The sequence below is a fragment of the Chlorocebus sabaeus genome, chromosome 3 (genome assembly GCF_047675955.1).
Source record: "Chlorocebus sabaeus isolate Y175 chromosome 3, mChlSab1.0.hap1, whole genome shotgun sequence".
NCBI lineage: Eukaryota > Metazoa > Chordata > Mammalia > Primates > Cercopithecidae > Chlorocebus > Chlorocebus sabaeus.
This window is the reverse complement of record NC_132906.1, coordinates 95,305,883-95,330,215: the sequence shown is the minus strand read 5'-3', so window position 1 is coordinate 95,330,215 and position 24,333 is coordinate 95,305,883. Positions and strand designations below refer to the sequence as shown.

Below are 24,333 nucleotides of genomic sequence, written 5' to 3'. Positions count from 1 at the left end.
GTGGGACGTGGCCGAGCGGACCGGGCAGGTGGCCTGACCTGGGGCCTCCTGGGCATCGCAGTGCTGGAGGCTCCCCCACCACGCGGCCCCCTCCCCACGCAGCCCCCTCCTCCCCACGCGGCCCCCTCCTCGCCACGCGGCCCCCTCCTCACGCAGTCCCTTCCTCCCCATGCGGCCCCCTCCTCCCCACGCGGCCCCCTCCTCTCCACATGGCCCCCTCCTCCCCACGCAGTCCCCCTCCTCCCCATATGGCTCGATCCTCCCCACGCGGCCCCCTCCTCCCGGGGCCCCTCTCTCCCTGGGGAGATGAACCTCTGTCGTCCATCCTCCTCCCTTCAGACCGGATGTGGTGCCGCCGGGCTGAGGGTCCCTCAAGTGTCTGCCCCGTTTCCCCCTGAGAGCACCTTGTGTGTTTGAGGGGGTCAGAGCTGACATTCGAGGGGTGCCGGGGACTCATGGTGGGGCCCGAGGCTGTCCCTGCAGGGGCCCGGCCAGGGCAGGTTGATGCCTTCGGGCGCTCCTGGGGCTCCGTCTGGAGAGGGCTGGGCCGCGGTGCACAGATGGGCGCCCCTGGGGCTCCGTCTGGAGAGGGCTGGGGCGCGGTGCACAGATGGGCGCCCCTGGGGCTCCGTCTGGAGAGGGCTGGGCCGCGGTGCACAGATGGGCGCCCCTGGGGCTCCATCTGGAGAGGACTGGGCCGCGGTGCACAGATGGGCGCCCCTGGGGCTCCGTCTGGAGAGGGCTGGGCCACGGTGCACAGATGCCGCAGCCTCCAGGTTCCCTGTTCCTGGTGAGGCCCGGGTGGAGATGAGGGCTTTGGGGAGCAGGGGCCCCCACTGGAGGAGCAGCCCCCTTGGGACAAACGTTGGGATTTTCTGAGTCCGAGTGAGTGGAAGACGAGCCGCACCCGCAGGCAGGCCAAGGTGGCCGACCGCTCTTCCCCACCAGCCAGGCCCCACTCTGTGGGCTGGAAACTCCATAACAGGCACCTGTTCCTTCTCCGAGGTCTGCACCAACCCCAGCTCATTTCCGAGCCAGGGAACCGTGCAGTGACCTCAGTGTGGAAATGACAGGAACTTGGGGTCGAGCCTCAGGAATGGTGGCTGCAAAGGCCCCCCCTGAATCCCTGGGGTGCCTCCACTTCCCCGTGTGACAGAGCTCCCTGCCGCCTCTTCCCGCCTCAGAGCGGCCCTTATGCCCCACGGGCGAGAGACGGGCATGGTGGCTCCGGGACCCTGGCCCAGGACTACAGGTTCCCAGGCAGCCACGTCTGGGCCCCAGCGGACCTCTTCGTGAGCCTGGGACCCAGGTGTGAGGGGCGGCCCGGGGCCGGGACAGAGTCACTGATGCCAAAGGGCGCTTGGAGACCTCACGGGCACTGGCAGGTCTGATGGTCTTCCTTGGTGCCTGAGCGATTTCTGCAGTTCATCCCCTGGGCAGCCCTGTGGGCTCTCATTTCCCCAGTAACACGGGGTTCTTCTCCTGTTATCGTTATTTAGGCTTGAGCAGTTCCTGCCTCTAGCTTTTTCAGATTTGGTCCAGGAGCCGAGGTACTTCGGGCTGTTCCCAAGTGATCCCTGTTTCATTTTAGGCGAGTTTTAAGGAGTCCTACATGGCTACATTTTATGAATTCTTCAATGAGCAGAAATACGCTGATGCGGTGAAGAACGTAAGTATTGACTCCCTGTCCAACAGCCGGTGCTGTGCCCAGGAGACAGAGCTGCTCTTTTAAAATTGAACTGGAACCCACATGACACAGACTTGGTCATTAGCAATTTTAAACAATAAGGGCGTTCGCTGCCCAGACAGCCCTGTCCCGAGTCCTGGGACACCTCCTCCTCCGGCAGTCGATAAACTCTTTGGCGTGACCACCTTTGGGGCCAAGAAGGGGCCCTCGCCCATCTCGTTCTGTGTCTGAGACCCCCAGCCGAGGGCGCGTCCCACCTCAGTGTGTGTGGGGGCTGGACTCATTCCAGGCTGTAGTCGTGGAGCCCTGGGGCCACAGACTCAGCATCAGGAACACCGTGCATGGGGGACATCCAGACCCAGGGCTCTGCTCTTACCCACTGTCAGGAACGCCATGCGTGGGGGGAACGTCCAGACCCAGGGCTCTGCTCCTCCCCACAGTCAGGGACCCGTGGGCCTCGCTGCTGGGACCCAGATTCCCCACTTAGAGTCCCCCCGGGCGGCCTCTGGAGATGCAGGTTGATCCCCAGGTGTTGCCTGAGCTTCTCACCTGAGATTTCCCTGGCAGAGTCGGGGCTGGGGTGGCACAGTGGGGGGCAGAGCCAGGGCTGGGGTGGCTCAGTGGGGGGCAGAGGCCCCTCGGCCCTCAGGGAAGGACTTCCCCAAATTCTGTCTCCACTGGCATCAGAAAGGAGGCAGCAGCTGCCGACGCTGTTGTCATGAGAGCCGTGCGCGTCGGATGTGTGGCTTCCTCCCCGTGACCTGATTTCTTCCTGTGTTAGTTCTTGGATCTGATTTCGTCCTCGGGGAGAAGAGATCCCAAGAGTGTCGAGCAGCCCATCCTGCTTAAAGAAGGGTAAGGCAGCGTCCGGCAGGGCAGGAGGGGAGAAAGGGATGGGGGCCCCCAGTCCCCCGAGCACCCAGCACATTCCAGAAGGTTCCCTAGTCGGGGACAGCCTCCTCCCTTGCTGGCCACCAGCCTTGCGATTTCTGTACCACTGGCCGCCTCGTCCACACCCACACTTGGGGCCGGCCTTCCCTCCAGGGGAACCAGGGTCAGAGGGGACGGCCCTGGGAGCCTGGCCCCTGCGCCTTCAGCCTGGGACCCCTCCACTGCCTTCTCGCTGACCTTGGACGGGGTCGTCTATGCTCCACAGCCACCCCATGTTTCTGGCACAGGCCTGTCCTCCCTCGGCCTCCACCCAGTGGACCCTGGAGCGTCAGAGCCCATCACCCTTCCTTACATAGATGTTGACACATCTGCCCATTTCCTCCAACCCCGTCCTGTGGCCCAGCTCCCGCTCCCGGTCGGGGCTTTGCTCTGCTTGGTGTGGCCCATGCTCCTGTATTTTTATGTGTTTGCACACATGTTAAGGGCACAAATGCAGTTGTATTGGACGGGGCTTCGAGTGTAACCGTCACCTGAACAGAGACTTTGCGCCCACTGAGTAGTTTCTCGTTCCTCTCCCACTCTCACCTCCCACCCTTGTGAGGCCTCAGTACGTGTCCCAGAGAGCCCCGCCCTGCCGTGTTTAGCTCCCACGTACCAGTGAGAACAAGGGGCATTTGGCTTTTCGTTTCTGAGCCATCTCCCTTAAGATAACAACCTCTAGCTCCATTTATGTTGCTGGAAAACATACGATTTCCTTCTTCTTGACAGCGGAGTAGCATGTTGTGGTGTATTTATGCCACATTTTGTCACCCGTTGGTGGACACATGGATTCCGTGTCTGTGCTATTGTGAGTGGTTCAGTGGGAAACGTACGTGTGCACGTGTCTTTATGGTAATTGCTCCTCCTTTGTGTGGGATTGCTAGATCGAATGGCGGCTCTGCTTTTAGCTCTTTGAGAAATCTCCGTGGGTTTCCTTAAGCACTAATTTCCATTCCCCACAGCGTGCAGGCGCTCGCGTCCTCCACAGCCCTGACAGCGTCTGTCATTCTTACGCATTTTATTTGATCACAGCCATTCTGCCTGGTGTGAGCTGGGGTCGAGTGGCTCCGTTCTGCCTGGCATGAGCTGGGGTCAGGTAGCTCCGTTCTGCCTGGCGTGAGCTGGGGTCGAGTGGCTCTGTTCTTCCTGGCGTGAGCTGGGGCTGCAGGCAGCGCCGTTCTGTCTGGCATGAGCTGGGGTCAGGTGGCTCCGTTCTGCCTGGCGTGAGCTGGGGTCAGGTGGCTCTGTTCTGCCTGGCGTGAGCTGGGGCTGCAGGCAGCGCCGTTCCGTCTGGCATGAGCTGGGGTCGCAGACAGCTCTGTTCTGCCTGACGTGAGCTGGGATCAGGTGGCTCCGTCTGCTGTGAGCTGGGGTTGCAGGAGGCTCCATTCTGCCTGGCATGAGCTGGGGTTGCAGGAGGCTCTGTTCTGCCTGGCGTGAGGTAGGGGTCAGGCGGCTCTGGTTCTCATTCCTCGGGTGATGAGCCACGCTGGGCTTTATATCGTATGTTTGTTGGCCATTTGTCTTCTTCTGAAAAATGTCTATTCACGTCCTTTGGCCACTTTTAAATGGGTTATTTATTTATTTATTTATTGGTAAGCTCTTTGAGTTCCTTCTGAATTGTGGCTATTGGTCCCCTGTTGGATCTGTAGTTTGCAAATATCTTCCCATTCTGCAGGTTATCTGTTTGCGTTGTTGGTTATTTATTTTGCTGTGCAGAAGCTGTTTAGTTTAATTAAGTCCCATTTGTCTATTTTTGTGGATACTCTGTTAGAGCCATTTGCTCAAACCTGGAACATCCCTGGGTCACTGGTGGACCATACCCCAGTGGCAGCATTAGTTACGTTGCTATTTTTCTTAAAATCACTTTCATTTAACTTAATCATATATTAACCAATAGCATTTGTAATACACACATTTCATGTTAGAAATGCAAAATGTTTGTTCTTCGGTGCCATAAGGGAAAATTAGCATTTAGACAAAAAGTTCTTTTAGTGAGGCAATTTTTACTTTCTGCAGAAAGGGTGTCCCTCGCAGATGGAATAATGGCGAGGGCACACATAGAATAAAGAGATGCCAGAATATTGATTCCTTACGCATGAGGTCCTATTGTGTGTCCTGTCTCCATTGGCTGGAGCCAGACCTCGCAATCTAAATTACAACCTGACTGGCTAATGATTTAAAACTTTTTTAAATAGGTAGAAAAATAATAATATTTTTAAATAAGGAAGGGGCATAGGCTGTGAGCTGGGACATGCCTATTAGTACGTCTAACACAAATATCTTGGTTAAGGTACAAGGACACAGAATGTATTACAAGCCTGTGGGCATGTCCAGCAGCTACATAGGATAGAGATTAGTTAACAAAGAGTTATTAGCGCAAAGCAAGGAGACTTGAAGGAAGTTAGCTTTAAAAGAAACTATTATTTTTAATATGATTTATTCTTTAACAAGAAACTTTGAGGAGGAACTTTTTACTTTCTACATTTCATAAATTCACAACTTTAAAAGCAACAAATATTCATCCTATAATCCCTAAAGCAACACAAGACACTCAGGGCTTATGTGCCTGATGCTGAGAAGCTGCTGTAGATACACGTTCAAGGACAAGCACCTCCCAGGTGCCCTGGGCTCCACCAGCTCCTTCCAGAAGCTGCACCACCTGAGGCTCAGGCCAAGGTTTGGGTCCCTCAGGACCCTCGAGTTTCCGGTCCCCTGGATCAGCCTCTCCTCCGGCACTGCAGCTCTGTCACGTCCTCAAACCCAGGGCCGCCCTTGGTTGTGCAAGCGTGGGCCGTCCTGAGGCCTCGGTTCTGCTGTCTCAGCCCTTGGTGGCAGGTGTGTCTGGCCATGTTTGTCCATGTGTGGAGGTGGTGATGACCATGGTTCCTGAGGGCTCACGCTGTGCTCCCACACCTCTGTCGTTTCTTGGGGCTGTGTGTCCTCACCACTGGGACACAGGACCGGGGACGGGACCTCCGCAGTGCGGCCTGTGTTTGCTGAGTTGAGTTGGCCTCACCCACTGGGACATAGGACCGGGGACGGGGCCTCCGCAGTGCGGCCTGTGTTTGCTGAGTTGAGTTGTCCTCACCCACTGGGACACAGGACCGGGACGGGGCCTCTGCAGTGCGGCCTGTGTTTGCTGAGTTGAGTTGTCCTCACCCACTGGGACATAGGACCGGGGACGGGGCCTCTGCAGTGCAGCCTGTGTTTGCTGAGTTGAGTTGGCTGTGGCCGTGCGGGGCCGAGTTGGTTTTAGCCTGAGGCTTCCGGCTCAGCCGTGGCTCCTGCCTCCCCGTCCCACACACGATGGTCCCGGTTAGAAAACTGACTCCTGGAGAGCCAGGCGCCCAGACCAGAGCCGTGCAGTGAGGAGCCACCGGTTTCTCTCCACTCAGCGCTGCCTTGACCTGGAAACCTGCGTATAAAATTCACATGCAGCCTCATCCACTGAAGGCTCTCAGAAAGTTGGGGTTCTTAAAAAAATCCTAAAGCCAAACACATTTATAACAAGACTACCACTCAAATCTAACTGCTGCGTGGTCCAGAGTCTTGTCAGAGGCGTCCCCTTGCCCTCAAGGAAGCCGGCACCCCGTGGAGCTCCTGGTCCCCCCACCTGTCTGTGTGGGCCCCGCCCTGCACGTCCGGCTGCGTCCCGCTGGTCCTCCACAGCCTCCGGGGCTGACTTCCTGCCTGCGAATCCCCGGAATGAATGGCGTTCTGCATCCGCTGGTTGTGAACTGCGCTGTCCCAGCGGCTCCCAGCGGCTTCCGCACCCTCCCATGTACGTCCGCAGCTCTCTGGCCACATCTGGCTGTGTAGTTGCCCAAAGCCCCTCATTCCGATTTCTGAGTGTGCGTCTCCCCCGCCCACCTCCCCATCCTGTCTCTCCAGCTTGGCTCCTCCTTCTCAGCTCCCACCTCTGTCCTCCAGCCACTCTGTCCGGCCACTTTCTTCTCCTCCAGCTCGGCCACCAGTTCTGGTCAGGGACTGCATCCGGCGATGAAGGCCGAGCCTCGGAGGGCCCTGGGCTGCCAGGAGGGCGTTGGAGGACCCTGCCTGGGGCCAGGCCTAAGGTCGTCCTCACGGTCGAGGATGCTGCCTGGGCCAAGGCCTAAGGTTGTCCTCGCGTTTGCAGACCCTGCCTGGGGCAAGGCGTAAGGTCGTCCTCGCTGAGGCCTTGCATCCTCGGTGGCCGTCCTGTCTCCGGCTCCCCACATCTCCTGAGGACGTGGCCCAGTGGCGCCTTCTGCCACAGCAGGGCTGGCCCTGAGGGGGGCAGGTTTGGTCTGGCAGAGGCACCGGGGCGTGACTCCTGCACACCACAGGTGCGGGTTTTGTGGGCGTCTGCTGCCCGCCCCACGCCGAGCCCGCTGCCTGCCCTGACCCCTGACCCCCAGCCTGTGGCCCACCCTGACCCTGACCCCTGACCCCGAGCCCACGGCCTTGGGTCCTCCATGGGAGCATCACGTGTTGGCATGTCCGGCGGCACCGCTGTTGAAAGTTCAGTGTGGGAGGCGGGAGGGTTGGAGATCTCCTGAAACCTGGTGCCATCACCAACTGGTGACTCAAAGCAGTCAGTGCTCAACTTTTCAAAGGAGAGGCATTGCCTTCCAATTTTAATCTCATCACTCGGAGTAAAATGATAAGATACGGAAAATCCACTGCCCGCCTCAGGTCTCAGAACGCACAACATTGGGGGATGTGGCTTTGCACCTGTGCAGGGAGGTGGCTGAGGCCCGGACCTCAGCCCTGTGCTCTTCCCACAGGCTCATGATCAAGAGGGCGCAAGGACGGAAGCGCTTTGGGATGAAGAATTTTAAGAAGAGATGGTTTCGCTTGACCAACCATGAATTTACCTACCACAAAAGCAAAGGTAAGGAGCAAGGCCACGTTCCTGGGCTCCCGCCGGAGCGTGCTGGGCCCTGGGACTGAGTCTGCTTTTCACGGGGAGAACTGAGGGGAGGAAGGATTTGGTGCTGCCGGCAGAGCCTGGGGTCGCAGTGACCCAGAGCCCTCTGCTTGCGGCTCTGCCTTCAAAGATCCCTGAAGGGGTCTTTCAGACCTGCTGCTGGAAAGTGAGGAAAACCTGCTTCCCCAGAGAACCAGTAAACGCAGAGCCGACCGCATCAGTAAGGTGCTTTTCCGTCCACGTCCCTTCCTCCTCTGGTCGCCTCGTCACGGCCAGGGTGCTGCTCCCCCAAGGTAGACGGGGCTTCCCACCACCTCCTGCCCACTGCTGTCAGAAATGCTGGCTCAGATCTGGATTAGTAAATATCGAGCCGTTTCTCCCTACGAGAACGGGGACATGTTCTGGGGACAGAGCCTGAGGCCACAGCAGCAGTGAGGATGCGAGGATTGGGCCCAGCCTGGGTGCGTGGCAGGGCCGGGTGGGTCCCAGGCCCCCTCAGCCTCCGCACCTGCAGCCTGTCAGTGATTCAGCCATCACGCCCAAGGAGAGGAATGTGGGGCACCTCCTCGTGCTCAGAACATCCCAGCAGAGACCACCCTGAGCTGAGATCCCCCTGCCAGCAGAGACCCCCAGCAGAGAACCCCCAGCAGAGACCCCTAGCAGAGATCCTCCTAGCAGAGACCCCCCCCAGGCAGAGATCCCCCGGTAGAGACCCCTCAGCCCCACCATACCCCAGCCGGGACAGCAGGGCCGCATCTGCCAACCCCCCCTCCCTGCCGCAGGGGACCAGCCTCTCTACAGCATTCCCATCGAGAACATCCTGGCAGTGGAGAAGCTGGAGGAGGAGTCTTTCAAAATGAAAAACGTGAGTGTGGTGCCCCCAAGCCTCTCTTTCGGGTTGAGGCCTGGCCAGGTTTTCTCTGTTCTCTTCCCGTGCCTGGCCCAGGGCTCACCCTTCCCCACCCTCTGCACTCCAGGCTTCTCAGTCTCCGTGTTACTGGGGGTGCTCACCAGGTGCTGGAGAGTTTATGTCGGAATCTCGCCTCAAAGCAGCCACACTCTCTGTGTCCGGGGTCACCAGGGTGGGGTGGAACCTGCCGGAAGGTGGGGCCTGAGCTGCTCCAGGGGACGTCCCCCGCAGGGTCCCCAAGGTCAAGGTGCCCTCGTCAAAGACATCCCAGAAGCAGGCTTGGGACCGTCTGGAATTCCTTTTGGAAGCTTTTTTATTTCGATATAATTTTGAATTTATAGAAGTTGCACGAGTAGAACAAGCACTTTTCACACACGCTTGACCCAGACCCACATGTGGCCTCGTTCCCCAGTCACATTCATTCCTTCTCCCTCCACGGGTCCTGCCTGTGCTTTTCTGAACGGTATCAACGCTTCTGAGTGTTTCCCACAGTGCGGACCCTGAAACCACAGCAGCCGCCCATCGGGCGTCTCCGGCACGGCCGCGTTTGCATTTGCCGCCGTCTGGTCCTGTTCCTCCGGCTGTGGTTTCTTCCTCTCCAGATCTAGTCCACACTGCATTCTGCTGCCCCTTGGTCTGGCCGACTGGACACTCCCGGCCTTTCTTTGTGTGTCGTGGCCTTGGCATTTTTGAGGTGTGCAGGCCTTCGGTTTTGTGGACGTCCCTCCCTGTGGGTTTGTGCCGACGTGGCAGGTTCTGATGATGAATTTTTGGCAGGAATCCCCTAGAGGTGTCCATGGTATTGTCATTGTGTGGTGGCCTCCCAGAGTCAGCCACTGGCCACGTTCTTCCCGGTGACTCAGTGCCCCCGCCATCTGTGCCATCCTGAGGCTGACCCTGTACCCTGACACGTGCTGGCTGGGACGAGCCTCCTGTGCCCCGACTGCAGCGTCAGGGCCATAGAACAGTTGCAGGGAAGGCACAGTCCCTGGGCCTCGTGCCAAAGTCAATGCACGTTCCTTACTGTGGGCAGAATTCTGCTAGCGTGTTATTCACGGGCAGTCCAGACGGATCCCGCAAAAGGCCTAAGTTTGTAGAGTATTTTGAAGAGGAGGGTGTGGGAAGAGGAGGGTTGGGAAGAGGGGGCGGTGGGAAGAGGAGGGTGTGGGCTCAGTGCCTGTGACTGAGGGGATGGCCGGGACCCGGCCCTGAGACCATCCCTCGGAGGAAGTAGTGTGGAAATGTCCTGGAAGCACTTCCAGCCTTCACATAGATTCCCAATAATCCCCTCGTTTCAGCCGCCTGTTCCCAGCTGTTCATTCCCTCTGACTTCCTCAGAGCCCAATTCCCCTGGGGCTGCTGCCAGGCCAGACTCTCACCAGCTGGGGAAACCTTTCTGAAGGCTGCTCCTGGAGGCAGGGCCAAGCCTGGGTTGATGGCCGGGATGCCCTCCGTGGGTGATCACAGCCATGGATGGGGGTGTCCAGTCCGAGACCTGCACACGTGTGCCAGGTGCAAGGCAGGTGGCTCCTGGCCTCTGTAAAGAAGACCTCAGCTGTTCACCAGAAACCTGGAGCCCAAGTCCTCCCCAGACCAGTGCGGAAGGCCTGTCTGCTAGAGAAGGCCCCAGATCCTCCCCAGACCAGTGCAGAAGGCCTGTCTGCTAGAGAAGGCCCCAGATCCTCCCCAGACCAGTGCAGAAGGCCTGTCCCCTAGAGAAGGCCACTGTCCCCCTGTCTCCTGACTCAAGAGCAAGTCCCACATAAGAGACCTCCCAGCCTCCAGTCAGCCTCCTGCTCAGAAAACCTGTCTTCTGTGTGCAGCAGAGCCGGCTCCTTCTGCGAGCTTCTGACCTCCGATCCTAGGATCCCTGTCCCCCCTGCCCCAGGGCCCCCGTCCTTCTAATCCTAGGGCCTCTGTCACTCCTGCCCTGGGACCCCTGTTCCTCCAATCACAGGACCCCCATCCCCCTTGCCCTGGGACCCCCATCCCTCCTATCACAGGACCCCTGTCCCCCCTGCCCCAGGACCTTTGTGCCTCCCATTTCTTCTGCCTTTAATACCCTTTGCCCCCACCCCCTGCTTGACTAACTTTGAGTCAGCCCCAACCGCAGCACCAGCACTACTCGCTTCCAGCCCCTGCTGACACCTGCCCTTGTTTAGTCTTTCTTGGTGGCTGCAGGTTCAGCAGAAACTCTAGGCCAGGCGTTGTCTCCGGGACCTAGGAGAGTGCTGGTGCTTGGTCATGTGTGTTGAATGAGTAGTAAATGGCAAAGGTTGTTGCTGCCCCGAGACGCTTCAAGAGAAAGGAGCCCCCTAACCCCAGCTGGGAAGAGGAGGAAGCACCCTGGGCTGGTCGGGTAGGGGAGGAGCTGAGCAGGTCGGGCCACCTGGGCTGACACCACAGGAGCTCCGCGTGGGTGGACGCCTGCCTCATGGGGAGGCCACAGGCCTCTCTTCTGCCTTTTGAGTGGAGACCTCCAAGGCTCCAGCACATAAAGCACCTTGGTCAAGCTGTTCCTGGCCACCCAGCCATGTCTCCAGCCACACCAGTTCTCACCTCCATCCCCCACGGCCGCAGCTGTCAGGTTTAAGGGTGGCAGAGAGCTCCGCGCACCCCCGAGCCTTGGCCTCTTCTGGGGCTTAGAGCTCCGAGACGCCTGGGCCTGTGCACCCTCGGCGTCCCCTCTTACGGCTCCAGCGAGGACAGCCAGGTGCCTGGCGGACGCTTGCATGCGCTCATCCACGAGACCTCGTGTGCACCGTCCTGAGCCCACCTGCGTCCTCAGATGTTCCAGGTCATCCAGCCGGAGCGCGCGCTGTACATCCAGGCCAACAACTGCGTGGAGGCCAAGGACTGGATCGACATTCTCACCAAAGTGAGCCAGTGCAACCAGAAGCGCCTCACTGTCTACCACCCGTCCGCCTACCTGAGTGGCCACTGGCTGTGCTGTAGGGCGCCCTCGGACTCGGCTCCAGGCTGCTCGCCCTGCACCGGGTAGGTCTGTGCCTCGGCGCCCGGCGTGTGCACTGTGCAGGAAGTGTGGCCAAGGGGCCAAGTAGGGAGGGACCAGTGGACAGTGCATGTCTGCCTGTAAGCCACAAATAAACGAGGCTGCACTCGCCTCGTCCCAGGAGCCTCCCACCTGAGGGGGCCTCCCACCCAAGGGGGCATCTGGGGCCCAGTCTCTCAAAGGCTCTGTGCAGACTCAAGGGTGCTGCAGGCCTTCGAGGGTCCTCCTGGGGCCCTGCCCTGGGGGAGTGGGAGGTCAGGGTGAACAGGGGCTCCCCACTCCGTGGCCATCCTACTTCTCTAGGAGGAGTGTGGGAGCAAACCCCTCCCTGAAAGTTTCATCTGGCCCAGGACACCCATCTTGATTCCGTGTGACGCAGCAGCCCGTTGTCTTCCCGGCCGCTCGTCAGCTGGGCCTCCGGCAGTTCCACAGAGACTAGGGTCATGTCTGCCGGTCCTAGAAGGAGGCCGGGGTGCCTGGCGTCCCCGGTTATGTTCTGTGAGATGCACCTCACTGTTGTCTTGGCCACTTGATGGCCTCACGTAAGGGCCCTGCGGAGGATGAGCTGTGCTCCACACCGGGCCACTGTTCAATCCTCCCACAGCCTCTGAGGTGGGACCTTAGATCCTGCTTCGTGGACATAGAGGCTGAAGCTCAGGAGGAAGGTCTGGCTGCCGTCCAGGCATGCGTGGCCACCGCCCCAGGACCCCCAGGAGAGGCCAGCGCGCTCCTGTATCCTCGAATCCCGGGAGAGCGGGAAGCATTGCAGCCTGGGGAGGAGAGGAAACCTGGCCCACCCCCAGCTGTAGCCGACCCTGCCGGGGACAGAGCCCCAGGAGGCTTCCTTCCAGGCCATTTCTCCCCACGAGAAAACATCTGCCGAATTTGCTCGCTGCCTTGGCAGATCTGTGGGTCCCAAGAGTCTCCAGCCGCTGAGACCGCACAGCTCGGGAGCCTCCCCTGTCCCACACACCTGCAGCCAGCCTCAGCTCTCCCAGCTCAGGGATGCTTTTTTAGTTTTATGTTTTTGAGACGGGATCTCGTTCTGTCGCCCGGGCTGGAGTGCAGTGGTGCAATCTCAGGCCTCCACCTCCCAGGCTCAAGCCATCCTCCCACCTCAGCCTCCCAGGTACCTGGGACTACAGCTGTGCTCCACCACTCCAGGCTAATTGTTTTAAGGTTTTTTGTTGAAACGAGGTTTCACCACATTGCCCAGACTGGTCTCGAACTTCTGGGCTCAAACAATCCTCCCACGTCACCTTCCCGAGTAGCTGGGACTACAGGCGGGTGCCACCACGCCCAGCTCACTAAATTTTGTTTTTTGTAGAGAGGGGGTCTCACTATGTTGTCCAAATCTCACTGTAAGGGTCTCCCGGTGTTACCCAGGGTGGTCTTGTCTCAAACTCCTGGGCTCAAGTGATCCTTCTGTCTCGGCCTCCCAGAGTGCTGGGATTACTGACATGAACCCCCTGACTGGCCAGGGATGTGTTTTAATGTCGGTCGCTTCATCTTCTTCTTTCCTTTTTTTTTTTTTCTTTTTTGATGATAAGTGCATTTCATTATTTATTTCTATGTTGAAGCTCTCACCACTAAGTTTTTACAAACTGTTGAAGACTGACAAATTATTTCTCACACAGAAGTATAACCGCCCATCCCCAGACAGCATACATATATGGTTGAACTAACATGAATAAATGACGCCATTTTATCAATTACATAATGAAACAAATGACCAAGTATCCAAATACTGAGCTACTCAGCTCAAAAGGTGTATACAACATTGGACGTCTGTTCAATTCATTGGCAGAAACTCACTCCTTTTTTTGCAAGAGAGGTTGGGAAGAAAAGGGGAAAACTACCACACTTCAAACAAAAATAAGTTGGTGAAACAGTTTCTAATCAGTGTGGCAAACATCGCGGAAGCGTCAGAAATTTTATGATTTAAGAATTGTTTTAGCTATAAGAAGCATTTCGGCATTTTAAAAAGTATTTACTAAATTTAAGAGCATATTTCACATGTTCTGCGCAAGGCAGAATTTGCTAAAAATAATTAACAGCCCCGCGCATTCCTATCAAGCCCTCCCTGTTGGTTGCACCTGAGTGCAAATGTTAAATTAACCGTGAGCCCCCGTGTCTGAAGCCGTCAAAGACATGCTTCTGCACAGTGTAGATTTTCTTTTCTTTTCTTTTTTGTTTTAGATGGAGTCTCGCTCTGTTGCCCAGGCTGGAGTGCAGTGGTGTGATCTCAGCTCACTGCAACCTCCACCTCCCGGGTTCAAACAATTCTCCTTTCTCAGCCACTTCTCCTTTCCCAGAAGTGCGGGGATTACAGGCGTGAGCCACCACACCCAGCTTTGGAGGTTTTTCATAATAAGACAAGTAAGATTTATTAAAAGACATGAGGCCGGGCTCAGTGGCTCACACCTGTAATCCCAGCACTTCGGTAGGTCGAGGCGGGTGGATCACCTGAGGTCAGGAGTTCAAGACCAGCCTGGCCAACATGGTGAAACCCCATCTCCACTAAAAATACAAAAATTAGCCAGCATGGTGGCGGACGCCTATAATCCCAGCTACTCGGGAGGCTGAGGCAGGAGAATCACTTAAACCTGGAAAGCAGGCCAGGCGCGGTGGCTCAAGCCTGTAATCCCAGCACTTTGGGAGGCCGAGACAGGCAGATCACGAGGTCAGGAGATCGAGACCATCCCAACATGGGCTAGCATGGTGAAACCCCGTCTCCACTAAAAAATACAAAAAACTAGCCAGGTGAGGTGGCGGGCGCCCGTAGTCCCAGCTACTCAGGAGGCTGAAGCAGGAGAATGGCATAAACCCAGGAGGCAGAGCTTGCAGTGAGCTGAGATCCGGCCACTACACTCCAGCCTGGGCGACAGAGCGAGACTCCGTCTCAAAAAAAAAAAAACCTGGAAAGCAGAGGTTTCAGTGAGCTGAGATCACGCCACTGCACTCCAGCCTGACGTGTGCTGGGGTGAACGTAGGAGAAGCGGACATAGAGTGAGCAGGGAAATAACCGCACAGCCTCCTTCCGTTTTTGAAATGACTGAAGGAATAAACCACCTGAGGTCTGGAGTGTTCATAGTTCCTGGGAATTTAGTTCTGTATGATACTAAAAATGTACAAGTATTACGCTGGGGACTTTAGCACCTAATCTTCCTAAATTTCTTATGTATTGAGAAAATTCTGGAGTAGGAATAGATTTAAACAAGACGTAACTCAGTACTGCATGATTTCAGGAAAGATCAGTTAGTACAAACGATAAGCACATTTTAAATACTGAACAGCGAGGATCTTTTGCCGAGTGTCCAAATAGGCTGATGGTAACTGAAGCAGAGGTTGCTGGTTCGTTCCGGCTCGCGGCCGGCCTGGTGACACAGCTGCCTGTGCTGCTGTGGATACCACCAGACTTGCTCAGCAAGCCAGCACGCTAGCTGTGTACAGATGGACGGCAAATAGGTCCTGTCTCGAGTTTCACTTCCAACATTATTGTCATCTTTCTTCAGTGACATTTTAAAAATTAATGTCATTATTAAAAGCATCGTTTAAGTATTTTTATCTTTCTGTTCTTGATGTGTCTGGACAGCGGCCTCCCAGCCAACATCCAGCTGGACATTGACGGGGACCGTGAGACAGAGCGTATCTACTCCCTCTTCAACTCGTACATGAGCAAGCTGGAGAAGATGCAGGGTGAGTCTGCCCGGCACACCAATCCGTGCAGCGAGGGGACGCCTGGCGAGGCCCTGGCCACAGGAGCATGCTGCGGGGTGAAAACCTGTGGTCTGAGCCTCTCGTGTAGTGTGGGCTACATGTAGTTGTGTTTGTAGCGCGGATGGATAGATGTGAAAAGCTTTTTGCAGGGTAGGCAGCTATTTGGGGGACAGTTACCTTGATAACAGGTTCTATAGATAATTTTTAGATGGAATTTAACTTGTAACCTCTGTACTGCCAGATTTCTTTAGAGGACCCTATTTTTTCATTCCTTTGTGTTTTCCAGAGGGACAAGTGCATGTGTGTGGACACGTATGTGTGTATGCATGTGTGCAGACACGTATGAGATGTGTGCATGTGTCTGGCATGTGTGAACTTGTGAATGTGTGGACATGTGTGAATGTGCATGAATGTGTGGACACATGTATGAGTGTGTGTGAATGTGGACACGTGAGTGTGCATGAATGTGTGGACGTGTGTGAGTGTGTGGGAATGTGTGGACACATGTTTGAGCATGTGCGACTGTGTGGACACATGTATGAGTGTGTGTGAATGTGTGGACACATGAGCGTGTGTGCATTTGTGCATGTGTGGAAATGTGTGGGCATGTGTGTGAGTGCATGCATGTCTTTGGGCACGTGTTTGAGCATGCATGTATGTGTGCACACATGCCATCTCATTCTGTAAAGCAATTCAGTGTCACAGATAATGATACTGTATATAGATTTGAAACAGTGCCAGGCACACTGTGTGTTTCAAATTTATTTACAGTATCATTATCTGTGACATTGAATTGCTTTACAGAATTGAAATAGCAATCCAGGTAAGCCCAATTAGACAACATAGGAACAGTGGTTTGAGGTCTGTAATTCAGGAGAGGCAGAGACAAGAAGAGCCCACGGCGGGGTGGGGGGGCGAAGCAGCTGCGTTTGTTTCTATGCTAGGGTCTGGTAGAACTCAGATCTGCTCTTGGAGATCATATGACAGGTCCCTTGAGTCCCACTCAGAATGGAAATGGAGCAGAATGTGCGTGGAGTTATGCCTGTTAGATTTTCTTCTTTTCTTTCATTCCCCTGATTTAACCCAGAAGTGTCAAGTGTACCTTGGCCTGGAAACGAGTCCTGCCTGAGTGTCCGTGCACCTGCTCATCTGTGAGCTTGGCCACGCCTGTTCTCCAGCCCCACATGCCCTGGGTGTATGCAGTTCCAGGCATACACAGACACACAGGCATGTACACACGTATGCATAGCCATGTACACACACGTTCCCAGCCATACATGCATGAAATGAACACACAGGTACATGTGTGTGCAGACAAGCAAGGCAACAATACCTGCACACATGTGCAATTGAACACAACACGCTTACATGTGCAGGCATGCACACACATTCTCAACCACACACATACGCACTCGTGGGCCACCACCCACCACAGCGTCTTCTCCCCAGCAAGTGTGCCAGGTGCTGTCCCTGGGTCTGAGGTCCCTCCAGGTGCTGTCCCTGGGTCTGAGGTCCCTGGATACTGTGCAGATGGCACAAGGCCTCAAGGTGGCCAAGACAGTGTGTCAGGCATCAGCTTGCCTCTTCCCAGCCCTCTCATAGCAGGAACAAACACAGCGGAGGCCAGAGTCGAGGAGCCTTGGAGAGGGTGAGGTCATCACACACAAAACCCAGGTTCTGAAAGACGCTGACCAGGCCCTCCGTGATCAGCTTGCTGCATGCACCGCTCTCCAACCTTGCTCAGCCTCTCCCAGGCCATGCACCCCGCACCACAGCTCCAGCTCTTCCTTCCTCTGCCGGGAGCAGCCTTGCGCATTAGTCTGGCAGACCCTGTTTACCTTGGAAGTGTCCTCCCCCAGGCGCTTCCCAGCCTCCCCATCCCCGTAGCCTGGTGTGTTAGTTCTCACGTTGCTATGAAGAGCTACCTGAACCTGGGTAATTTATAAGGAAAAGAAGATTGATTGACTCACAGTTCTGCAGGCTGTACGGGAAGCATGGTTGGGGAGGCCTCAAGAAACTTTCAATCATGGTGGGAGGGCAAAGAGGAAGGAAGGAGGCACCTCCTACATGATGGGGGCAGGTGCCACACATGTCCAGACAACCAGACCTCGTGAGAACTCACTGTTACAAGAACAGCAATGGGGATGTCCACCCCCGTGATCCCCTCACCTCCCCCCAGGCCCCTCCTCCAACACTCGGGCTTCCAGTCTGACCTGAGATTTGGGTGGGGACACAAATCCAAACCACGTCACCTGGGATCACCTGTGTCACCAAAGTCACAACCATCTCCCATCTCCTCAGCTTCCACATGCAGTGACCTTCCTGGGCCTGGCACAGAGGAAGTGCCTAGCACCTGGATGGGTGTGCTGGACAGATGGCTGGGCAGGCAGCTGAGTGGGTGGGTAGGTGGGTGGATGGACCAATGGGTGAGTGATGGGTGGATGGACCAATGGGTGACTGATGGGTGGAGGGAGCAATGGACAAATGATGGGTGGATTAACAGATGGTTGAGTGATGGGTGGATGGACAAATGGGTGAGTGATGGATGGATGGACCAAGGGGTGGGTGATGGGTGGATGGACAGATGGGTGAGTAATGGGTGGATGGACAGATGGGTGAGTAATGGGTGGAGGGACGGATGGGTGAGTGATGGGTGGATGGACAGATGGGTGGATGGACCGAGGGGTGAGTGATGGATGGGTGGACTGAGGGGTGAGTGATGGGTGGATGGACTGAGGAGTGAGTGATGGGTGGATGGACTGAGGAGTGAGTGATGGGTGGATGGACAGATGGGTGGATGGACGGATGGGTGGGTGATGGGTGGATGGACGGATGCGTGAGTGTTGGATGGATGGACCGAGGGGTGAGTGATGGGTGGATGGATGGATGGGTGAGTGATGGATGGATGGACCGAGGGGTGAGTGATGGGTGGATGGATGGATGGGTGAGTGATGATGGGTGAGTAATGGGTAGATGGACAGATGGGTGGATGGACGGATGGATAAGTGATGGGTGGATTGACAGATGGGTGAGAGATGGGTGGATTGACAGATGGGTGAGGGATTGGTGGATGGACAATGGACAGATGGAGACAGGTCCCACATACCCTCCATGAGGGTTCACAGCACATCAGCATGGTTGGAAGCCTCAGTCCAGGGACCTCACCCCTCAGGGCACTGAGTCCCTCCTCTGTGGTGTTCAAGCCTCGACTGGAATCTCAGTGCATCCTTGAGGCAGATGGTTTTGTTGCTGGAGAGTTCTAATGACTTTCCGTCACTTGGCCCACGGGATTCTTTCCACCCAGTGTAGCAGGTCCGTTCTGCTGGCCTGTGGGGCTGAGGAGTGCTGTACCAGGGCGCCTGTGCGGGAGGCAGATGGTCACTGTCCCCTCCCCATCCCACACGTGGTGTGGCCTCTCCCCTGGCCAACCTCCCTCGGGCACACTCTAGTTCTTTATGTTGTCCTGAAGTTCGGGGACAGAGTGGCACCCAGTCCTGCAGGTGAGGCTCCATGGCAGGGTGTGGTGGGGTTCCGTGCAGAGGGCTGGCCTTGGCCTTGGGCCATGCCACTGTGATTTTGCAGACGGTCTGGAAGTCAGTGGCAGGAGTGGGAAGAGCTCTGCTGTGGGGGCCAGCAGGTCGCTGTGATCAAGTTGTGTCCTGGGACAAGCCACTTGTTTCTTCATCTGCAGGACAGGCATATCCCCTTGGTTAGGGATTTGGGGAAGATTGGAGTGGCTTACACACAGCCTGGAGCACAGTGGCTCATCGCAGCTGTTACGTAAATGCCCTTTTCACTGACACCTTGTTATGCTTTGGTCAGATAAAGGGCCAGTCTTCACAGGCCACGGCCTCATAATTAACTTCAGAATGCAGCTTAGTGCTGTCGTCCTGTGTCTGAGGGAGCCTGGGGCTGCGTCTAGCAGTGGGGTCTGCTGTAGTGGTTGTGCCTCAGGCCGTCCTCCCCGTGGCTTGGTGTCCCAGCTGTGTGGACACCATGTCTTCCCGGGCCCGGCTCATGCTTGGACAAGCACTTGGATCTGTCCTTGGGGGGCCATGGATGCTCAGTCAGCACAGACCCACCCGCTGATCCATTTTGGACGCTCAGTCAGCACAAACCCACCCGCTGATCCATTTTGGACGCTCAGTCGGCACAGACCCACCCGCTGATCCATTTTGGACACTCAGTCGGCACAGACCCACCCGCTGATCCATTTTCTTCTCCACAACTTCACATCTTGATCATGCGGCCATTCGTAAAAATGTAGCAGGTGCTTTGCTGAAGTCCACGCACACACATGCTGCTCTGAGCTTTCCCTAAACCCTCTGTTTTAAACCTTATCACACAAAAAGGAACTACAGATTCCTTATTGTGATTTTTTTCTAGTTATTGCCAGTTTTATTTTTTAATCAATATTCCAGCTGAGAATTTTGTGTCTGATACATGGTCCATGGACTCCTTCTGGGTGAGAGCAGCACTCTGATGGCCCTGCCCCTTCAGGGTCCTTCTTCCCTCGTCTTGAAGAATGGCATGTGTTCATGGCTGAATAGCTCTATGGCCTCGCTTGTAGGGCTTAAGACACCGCAGTCTGCTTTCATTTCATCCTGTTTTCTCTGTCTCCTGGTTCCATCTGGCAGTGCCCGGCTGGCACGGTTCCTTCTCTGCTCCCAGCTGTGGCTGAGATGGTTCGTCAAGTCCATGGCTCAGCCCCACACTTGTCTCCTTATCAGACGGCCACACGGCCACTTGCTTAGTGGTCTGTTCCAAACACAATCTCATTTTTTTTGAGATATGAGGAGGCTGGAATTTTAATTCTCATATCCTTTAACTCAACCAACTCTTTGAGTTCTGGTTCCTTTTTGCTCAACAATTCTACCTTCAAATCATCTCTCTTCCCCCATTTTGCTGTCAGCGAGCAGGAGGACCCAAGCTGCTCCCCCAGCATTTTGCTTAGAAATCTCCTCAGTTACGTGTCTGATGTCATCACTCTCAAGTTCCACCCTCCCAGAACACGAGGGCGTGAAAACAGGTCCACTTTGTCATGAGGATGGCCTTTTCTCCGCTGTCCAGTAGCACGGCCGTCCTTTCTATCTGAGAGGTTGTTAGAACAGCCTTTGCCACCCATGCTCGTACCACCATTCTGTTCAGGGTTACGTAGACATACCCTAAGACAGGCCTTCTCTGCAGCTCTTCTCCTCTCCCGAGCCCCCAGCTTTGCCCTTCAAGGGCATTCACCCCAGCCAAGTGGCTTCCAGCACGCACCCCCAAACCCCTGCAACCTTCGCCCAGCACCCGGTTCCAAAGCCTGTCCACGTTTGAAGGTACTTGTTACAGCAGCAGCCACTTCTCAGTCCCAAGTTCTTAGTCAGTTTGGGCTGCAATAAAATGGTACCATAGGCTGGGTGGTTACAGACAGCAGGAATTCACCTCCCAGCATGAAGGCTGAGAAACTCAAGATCAGGGCGTAGTGACGCTGGTTTCGCTGCAGACCCTCTTCTGGGCTACAGCCCACCAGCGTCTCATCGTGTCCTCACGTGTGGAAGGGGCCAGCCAGCTTCCTCGATGTCTTTTATAGGGGCGCCCATCCCCTGCCCAAGGGTTCCACCGTCACGCCTCGTCCCCTCCCAAAGGCCTCACCTCCAGACGCCATCCCTTGAGGGTTAGGATTTCAACCCATGGATCTGGGGGTACATTCACTCCATCGAGGTGGGCACAGCTGCAGGGCCTTGGTGCTGGCTCTGGGGGTGCGTGCCCAGGCGCTGTGAGCAGTGAGGCAGAGACATACCTGGTTCAGGTGTTCGGACTCAGGTGGCACAGGGCCCTGCCCCAGCTCAGGGGTTCCACGGCTGTCCGCTGGGGACGAGGCCCCAGAATGGCCTTCAGCGGGAGTGATGTGGTCCGGTTAGGAAGGTGGCCTGCCCGCGGGAATGGTTTCTGTGTCCGTCTGCGTTTACGAGTGGCGGCCAGCCCTTTCTGGAGGAGCTTGCGTTGGAAGGACGTGTGCTGTGGGTGGGGCCTGCAGTGATGCAGCTGTGTGGAGACGGGGCCAGTGGCCGCTGGACCCTGGGCTCCTGCCCTGCGCTGACCCCTCCTCCGTCCTCCACAGAGGCCTGTGGGAGCAAATCCGTGTACGATGGCCCGGAGCAGGAGGAGTATTCGACATTCGTCATTGACGACCCCCAGGAGACTTACAAGACACTGAAGCAGGTCATCGCTGGTGTCGGGGCTTTGGAGCAGGAGCACGCCCAGTATAAGAGGGACAAGTTCAAGAAGACGAAATATGGAAGCCAGTGAGTGCCGCTCCCGTGCCTGCCCTGGACGGCCAGCGTGGTGGGCGGGAGGGTCAGTGGGGGTGGGGCTGCAGGGAACTCCCGGCTGAGGCCGCCTGTGCACAGGGTGGGGGTGGGGCTGCAGGGAACTCCCGGCTGAGGCCGCCTTTGCACAGGTGTCCACCTCATGAGGAGAACCCCAGTTGCACCTGGCTGGCATCTGGCGGTGGTCCGTGGATGTGGCCCAGCACTGCTGGTCCCTCCTTCCGAGCAGGTGCTGCCTTTGCTCTCCAGGACCCCAGCCAATGTCCGGGGTGCCTCCCTCGCCTGCTGCCTCCCAGCCTTTCTGCTATGCTGGCCTCACGTGCTCTGGCAGTCTCTAGGCCCAGGCCTTGTTCTGCCTTGGTTGAGTGGCACACCCTCTGCCATCTCTCCAGGCCACCCATGGTGTCCAGGAGTAGGGTCAGCTCTGGACAAAACCCACTCTTGTCTCGTGAGGCAGGTGTGGCGAGTTGAGTACGTTCAGCCTAGTCACAGGCTGCAGGCCACATGGTGCTTAGCTAAGCTCCACTTCCCCTCACTCCATGGGACAGAGGGTTGTAAGACCCTCCTGAATTGCTGGAAGATTGACTTAAACTATGTAAAGTGCTGGACTGGCTCTCGGCCTGGAGTGAGCAGGTGTGTCTGTGTCACTCTCTCCATCCAGTGGGTACCCAGGGTCCACCATGGCAGAACCCACCACACAGGCTTGTTCAGGGATGGGTAAGCCCGAGAGCCCTGTGTAGCTGTACAACCTCCTCCTCACTTCTACCCTCCTGCTCGCTCCTCTCTTCTGTCCTCCCTCCCTTCCATCCTCCCTCTCTCCTCCTCCACCCTTCTCCTTCTCCTCCCTCCCTCCCTTCCTTCTTAACGCTTCCTTCCACCATGTGGGTCTGGTCTGGGAAGGGCAGTGGTGAGGCTCCACACGTGAGCATAGTCTCTGCAGTGCAGATGTGCACATTCTGCGCACGTGCCACGGAGTCTGCGTGTTCCAGCATGTATATGTGCTACACATGTGCTGCAGGGGGAGACGTGCACGTGAACTTCCACGCCTGCCCCCCTGTGCACACATCAGAGGCTCCGCAGGTGCCTCCGGGGCACCGTGGTCCCTTTGGTTCCTCTGCAATTCTGTTTTGTGTGGATTGCAGGCGAGTGGTCACATTTAGGAACAGGAAAAGCTCCCGCAGCCATGGGTGAGCGCCAGGCAGTGGGGGCTGTGCCTCATTCCCTCCCCCATCCCCCTTTTCAGGGAGCACCCCATCGGAGACAAGAGCTTCCAGAACTACATCCGGCAGCAGTCCGAGACCTCCACTCATTCCATTTAAAGTCTGCGGGACGCGCCCAGTGGCGCCAGTGAGCTGCCCGTGCAGAGCCGCAGCCTTTGGGAGGGAGAAGAGAAGGAAAAGCACAGAGCCAGCACATGAGACGCAGCCGCTGGGCCCATGGACAAGTGGTGCTGGGGCTTCGCTCTCCAGAACCGCCGCCACCCCCCACAGAAAGCCCACCTGGCCTGGTGGACCGTGTCGTCCTTCGGTTCTGTGCTTTTGGCTCTTTGTTTGTGGGGTTCTGGGGATCAGCTGAAGGATCAGGAAGTGGGGGCTGTGCTCTAGCCGCAGCCAGCCTCAGGGAGCCGTGGCCCGTCCAGTCGGCTGTGACCTGCATCTCCATCCGTGTGTGCGTCTGTCTCACGTGCACGTCTGTCTTGCGTGCACGGTGCGTGTGGCACTGGGCTCTGTGGCTCTGTGCCCGTGGGGCCTGCTGGCCCCGTCTTGGCTTTCGGCTTCATCACATTGGGACGTTCAGAGCATTACTCTCCCACTGTGCCTGGTGTCCAGGCGGCGTGGGAGGCGGCCTCCCTGTTCACTTTTGAGGTTCGTTTGATTCCTGGCTGAAGAGTCAGTTTTGTGGCTGGGAGGTGCAGAACTACACAGAAATCCCAGTCTGAGGATGTCCTTGGTGCTTGGGGGATACGAGTTCTGTCCACAGAGTCCCTTGGAGGGAAAAGTGTGGGCTCCAGCTTCTCCAGGTGTTTGCTGAGCCCACAGTTGAAGCCCCCATTGTTTTGCTGTTCAATGGGGTTTAATATCAGAATTAACATCTGCCACCCCCCGTGGAAGTTTGAAGATTTTTAAAACAGAAATGTGCATTTTTCAAGCTGTTTTTCTTTATGTTTTTTAAGGACCATTTTTAATTAGCTCTTTGATACAAAGTAACTCAGAACGTCAAAACCTATACCCACTAAAGGGAAGGCTGCTGGGAAGGCAAATGGAACAGGAACGGAGGCTGTCTCAGGAAGGCCAGCTGCAGGTCCTCAAGAAAATCAAAGAAGGGAAGAAATTCTGAGTTTGAGGTAGAGGGGCTTCAGGGGTGCAGATGTCCCTCCGGGGCCCATGGTCAGTATTGCGCCTGCGTCATGAACCCCCAGATGCTGTGCAGGGCAGGGGCGGGGCTGCTGTTTTACTGGGGAGGGAGCATCCTAAAATTGGGGTCCAGGCAGACCCCTCCAGACCTCACACCGCCGAGGAGGCCTTTCCCACAGGGCGTCCTCCCGGGATGCAGACAGCAGGGGTGTGGGAAGCGCCGTTTGAATACACAGCACGACGTACCCTTGTACTGACTTCTCCCGGTTCTTGTTTGAAAATGCTGTAGTTCAGACTCTTAATCTCCGTGGCAGATATGAACTTTGTTGTCACAAAACTAGTGGAGGAAAATGTTGTAAATATAGACTTTTGGACACACAGCTGTTGGGGCTGCAATTTTTACCTTGGATTTATAACTTAACGTTTCTGTTTATAAAATACTAGTGATTTGCAATGTATTTTACTGGCCAATTAAAACAGATGTTTTATTCTT

At 56.2% G+C, this 24,333-nt stretch overlaps 1 protein-coding gene across 4 annotated transcripts in view; it reads left to right on the top strand.

Moving 5' to 3' along the window:
- The window catches only part of RASA3 (RAS p21 protein activator 3), a 127,563-nt gene extending 103,230 nt beyond the window's left edge, over nucleotides 1–24,333 (top strand). For all 4 annotated transcript variants that reach the window (XM_007961021.3, XM_073014542.1, XM_038007934.2 and 1 more), the window contains 8 exons: nucleotides 1,592–1,669; nucleotides 2,469–2,542; nucleotides 7,387–7,493; nucleotides 8,312–8,394; nucleotides 11,228–11,436; nucleotides 15,048–15,151; nucleotides 21,279–21,462; nucleotides 22,730–24,333. In XM_007961021.3, the coding sequence (XP_007959212.1) occupies nucleotides 1,592–1,669; nucleotides 2,469–2,542; nucleotides 7,387–7,493; nucleotides 8,312–8,394; nucleotides 11,228–11,436; nucleotides 15,048–15,151; nucleotides 21,279–21,462; nucleotides 22,730–22,805 (915 nt within the window). In that variant the 3' untranslated portion in view covers nucleotides 22,806–24,333. The remainder of the gene's footprint in view (nucleotides 1–1,591; nucleotides 1,670–2,468; nucleotides 2,543–7,386; nucleotides 7,494–8,311; nucleotides 8,395–11,227; nucleotides 11,437–15,047; nucleotides 15,152–21,278; nucleotides 21,463–22,729) is intronic.